We start from the raw sequence: 5002 nt of genomic DNA, 5'->3' as shown, positions 1-5002 counted from the left end.
CGTCAAGTTGCAATGTTGCATTACATCATCAATACTATCTTATTAGAGATGTATCAATCTAATTAAATATTGTTAAAGCAATTATGATGTGACTAGTTAGAAAATATCAGCGAGATGATAAAATAACCGTCAGAAAATGTCAACAGCGGCCAGACGGTTAGGGTTGAGATCAAAATTTTAAATTTCGCAATGTGTTGACTTTATGTTGAATAGTTTAAAAGCTATCTGATATATAGAATATGCGTTTTATCACTACCATCTCACTCTTATATAGTGGTAAAAATTAAATTAATAGTAAATATAATTACCATAATCGCATAGAGTTAAATCCCAGGAAATTGGACGTGGTGTTTCATAATCATGAATATTTATACCAATTATAAGAACTCTACATTTTTATAAACATTTCATTGTTTCCCTTGAAAATTTAATATGGGCAATAAAAATAATACTACTATTATGTATTGCATGCCTGTTATGTTTCACAAAATTCATGTTATAATTAAATTTATAATAATGTCACAAGTTAGTTATAGTTTAGTTTTGGCACAAGTCACGGATTAGAAGTTCGACGTTTTGAAGTTAAATGTGATTTTTCAAACTCTAATGCTCTATTTGGTACACATAATTGAAATTCTATGATATTGAATTAAAAGAAATTCCAAATAAAATGCTTGGTAAAATGAAGTAATTGATACGTGTGTGTGGTGTATGTAGTGCATTATTGTGTGTGAAATGCGTGTGTAGTGTGAAACGCGTGTAATATATGTGAAATGATGCCGTGTGTGCAGTGTGTTGTGAAGTGTGTTGTGGATATATAATGAAACTATATGACTTTATATTTGGAATTTCACTTTTCTACTTTTAATATAGAATTCAAATCGTGGAATTGAAATTTCAATTCCAAATCCAAATAGTCCACACCTCCAATTCCATGAATCAAACACAGACTAATAGAAATGATACAAATAAAATTTGCATGAAATAATATAAGTCAACAATAAAATAGGTTCTGGTTTATTGATGTAATGTAGAATAATTATTCTCTTTGAGTATATTGTCCTGTATTCTTTCCTAACAATGTCATCGATGTACAAGGTATCTGAAACTAAAATTGTATGGTGTCACCTCAACCAACTCCGATGTACAAGGCTTGCTCCCGAGGCATTGCACTGCTTCGTTCCTGAGCTCATCCGGAAGCTGCAAGCAGATCCAGTCGAACAACGCGTCCATCTCCTTTGCAAAGTCGAGAAGATACCAATCCAGCAGCTTCGGAACTACCAGCTTGTTCGATACTGCTGATATGCCTACTGCTGCTTGTAGGTAAGCCTTCTTCGCTGCCTCCAACTCGCTCTCGATTTGGGATGCGGTGTATACCCTCAACTGAATTTAACATAAGAATCAGAATCTTAGATGTCATTTATATGCATTTTTGGTAGCTAGTGGCAATGATATGGAACATGTGGCACCATTGTTAGATTAGCATTTGGGATCAATGTTGATGATCTCTTGCAATAAAATGACTATGATTCATCTAAAAATTTAACGAGATGACTCTGTTTTGTCGCTGAATTATGTCAAACGAGACGTAAATAAAATTGGAGAAACGGAACATGAGTTATAAAATGTGCAATTGGACTTACCGCAGGGCAGGACCAACTTCCGGAGGAGAGGGCAAATGTGACTAATGGTTCCGACCACTCCAAACCGAGCATCTTGCTGATATCCTTCTCGTCATTCCTGATCGACTTTGTGCACGTCTAAAAGCAGAATTAGGTGTTAGAATTCTCAAAGCTTAACAAACTTAGTACCATCACATAAAAGCAAGTTCTACTCACTCACATATTTTAAGTGATATGGAAGTCTCAAGATAAGGTGCTCTATTGTGAGTGCGTTTAGCACGTACCCCCAACCTTTATCGTTGCCTGCAGAAATCATCGATGGCGTGAGCTAGTCTGATGATTTGAGCTTGATCAATAGATCAAATTAAGCAAACTCATAGTAAATGTGGTTCATTACTTTTAGTGATGTACATTTAGAAAAGTTGGAAGGTGAATTTGGTCTTGCCTTTTGCATTTGTACCACGGTCGTTTCAGGACTCTCCAGTATTCCATCCTGCAAGAATCCCTGAAAGCCGGATATGGTTATAACGACGAGCATCCTCGGTTAAATTCACAATAAATATGGTGAGCTTACATTCATAACACAAGAATTATAGATGTTAATCCAGAATGCAAGTTTCTGATGATGACTTAAACCATCCAACTTCAAAGATGCTAGCTTGTCCCAAGAGAATCCTGTATTCAATCACAATCACAATCATAAAGAGGGAAAACACAAGAGATTTCAAAGATAGTGTTGAGGGAATCACCTAAGCCTACGGATCAGAAACGCAGCGTTTGCTCTGCGTTTCATATCCACTTTGGGGGGCTTCTATCACGTAAAGATGTTTGTAGGCGCCAACGTTCGCTTCTTCAACTCGGAAGAGTTGAAGTAAGGATCCCGGAAGCTGGATTCTCGCTGTACGCCAACGAAGAGATCCATCGCTTCCTTCTCGAGGAGCTCATTCTACAAAGATGCTGATCAGACAAATTCAATACATCCTCGATTCCCTTTTTCGCCTCCTCTCCACGTCCCCGCCTCCCTCATCATGTGCTTGCTCCACAATCCTACACTGCACAAAATCATCACAACAATTAGCCAAACTAACTATTTTTTTATTTCCATCACAAAAAGGGGAATGTATGTATGTATATACATGCTTCTTCACAGGAAATTTGCTACTTTTTGGTATCCCTTTTCCGGATTGAGTGTCAAATGCAAGGATTCGATCTTTTTGATGGGGTTTTTTCTTGATCCATCCGATGGCCTCCCCCGAGAGCCCGGAATTTTCTAGACAAGCGACCCTAAAAAGGGGGATGATCCCGTGTCGATTTCACTTTGGGAGGAAGCCCTTGAATGCTTGTTTTTTAGAGGTTGTGATTGGCAATTCAGGTGTTGTGTCATGAAAAAAGGTGAAGGTTTTGGGAGGAGGATAGGGAGCAGCTTCTTGTCTGAAGTTGACAACCTTCTCTTCAAGCCTAACAACCTCCTCTTCCAACACTGCAACTTCTGCTAAAAAGCTCCGTCTGCAATAAAGTTTTATTTTTATCTAAAAAATGAAATAAAGATTGGATTTTTATCTAAAAAAGAAAATGAAATTCAATTTAAAAAAAACACAAGACAAGAATGGTAGTAGTTAAAAGGGGAGATAAGGGGGAGGCAAAACCCCCAAAAAGGCCTATAAAAGGCTCTCTGAAAAGCTCTGTGCACATTCTCTTCATCCCTCAGCTTCTTCTTCAGTTTTTTCCCCCCAAAGGAAGAAAAAAGAAAGAAATACAACCAAAATTTCCCTTCCACAAACATTGTAATAACTCACTTACATCTTTTTTTAAAAAGGGCCAACTTTCCCCTAATTTGCCCCGACTTGCTCCCCTGCAAAAGTCACAACATTGTATTAAAAATCAAATTTAAAATTGAAACTACTAAAGGATAAAGAAATTGCCCCACTTTTTGAGGTGGTTTTTTGAATTACTAATTCTTGTATTCATCTATTTTTTTAATTTGCTGGGATGAATTTCATTAGGATATGTGGAACAGTGTATTTAAAAAAAATGGGAGAAAAAAAAAAAATTTTTCTTTTATTGTGGGAAAGGGGAAAAAATTGATGTATGTCAAAAATGGATAAATATGTTAGTAGGTGTGTGGTGCTAAAGAATGAAAGGTTTTAAAAAAGGTGAGAGGAGAAAAAAAACACTAAAATGAAAACAAAGAACCCTTTGAGAATAAAGAAGAGCATAGAGCAAGGTTTTTTTTGAAAGTTTGTGGGGTAGCTGACTAAACTCAACTTCAATGTCTAAAATAATGAAAAAAATAATGCTAGTCTAATTATGAAAAAGAATATAGTAAGCTTGGAGTGTGTGAAGAGTGGGCGTAAGCGTAACTGATTTTTTTTAAATAAAAAAAAAAATAAGGATGTTTTTTTAATGCGGAAAAAAAAAAAGTTAGTGGGGGGTTAATGGGGATAGGGGCAGCTATTTTAAGATGCCTATAAATTTAATTCAAACTATAAATGAAAAACCCTATGTTTTTTTTGGAATGTAAAAATTTGAATTGAATAATGAAATAAAATTTGAATGAAAAAGGTAAGAGGGTTTCCCGTGCATATGAATGAAGGTGGTGGAATGTCCGAAATGGGAGTGATATGATGGGAGTGCAGTGGTGGGTGTCCGGGAACCCCACTTTCTTATACTATAAACGTGATTCCTTTTTTCATTAAAAAAAACAACTCCCCATGTAATGCCGGGGGAAAACATCCAAACTCTATTAAAAGTCATCATACTACAATAAGGGTATGTTTGATACTTTTCTCTGAAAAATGTTTCTCAAAAAAAGATTTTAGAATATATTTTTAAATTTTCTTCGGAAAATTTTTCTTTTTTGCGTTTGAAAATTTCCCAATTTTCCCCCATGATAATAGTGAATTTCCCCTTTTATCCCTCCCCCGGATGTTTTTTTTTCATCGGGTTTACCACTACTTTAAATTATAAAAAATTACTACTTTTTTCTAATTAATTAATGTTTTCCCAGAAAACATAGTAAATATTGAAGGATATTTTTTAAGAACAAAATTGACCAATAAAAACAAAAAAAGATCCCCAAACCCCAAAATTTTTTCCCTTTTTGCCTTAATTAAAACCCTTTTGCAAGACTCCAAAAAGAAAATAAAAAAAAAATTGGGCGGGGGAAAATTCCCGGCTTTTGAAAGGTCAAAATTGGTTCCCCTTTCTTGGTTCCCTCAAACCCTGAAATTTTTTGGCACTCTAACACCCCCAACAATTGGCGTGAATGGGGGAAAGGAAAGACAACAATTAAACAAAGAGGCTGTTGGCGGTTTCCCACCAAATGCTCCCAAATTTGAAAATTGCCAAAAAAAAAAAAAAAAGACGGGGGGGAAAAGGGG

The 5002-nt window shown here is 35.7% G+C and overlaps 1 protein-coding gene across 1 annotated transcript; it reads right to left on the bottom strand.

Moving 5' to 3' along the window:
• Window positions 1-990: 990 nt before the first annotated feature.
• Window positions 991-2284, bottom strand: LOC125199493. Its single transcript, XM_048097479.1, has 5 exons — window positions 2197-2284; window positions 2020-2127; window positions 1843-1925; window positions 1644-1760; window positions 991-1383 (listed from the first exon to the last, which is right to left on the bottom strand). Exons 2-5 carry the CDS (start codon window positions 2033-2035, stop codon window positions 1084-1086), a joined length of 516 nt encoding a protein of 171 aa, XP_047953436.1. The 5' UTR covers window positions 2036-2127; window positions 2197-2284; the 3' UTR covers window positions 991-1083.
• Between the last annotated feature and the right edge of the window lie 2718 nt (window positions 2285-5002).

The sequence above is a fragment of the Salvia hispanica genome, unplaced genomic scaffold (assembly GCF_023119035.1).
Source record: "Salvia hispanica cultivar TCC Black 2014 unplaced genomic scaffold, UniMelb_Shisp_WGS_1.0 HiC_scaffold_520, whole genome shotgun sequence".
NCBI lineage: Eukaryota > Viridiplantae > Streptophyta > Magnoliopsida > Lamiales > Lamiaceae > Salvia > Salvia hispanica.
The sequence above is the reverse complement of the archived record's forward strand: the minus strand, read 5'-3'. Positions and strand labels throughout refer to the sequence as shown.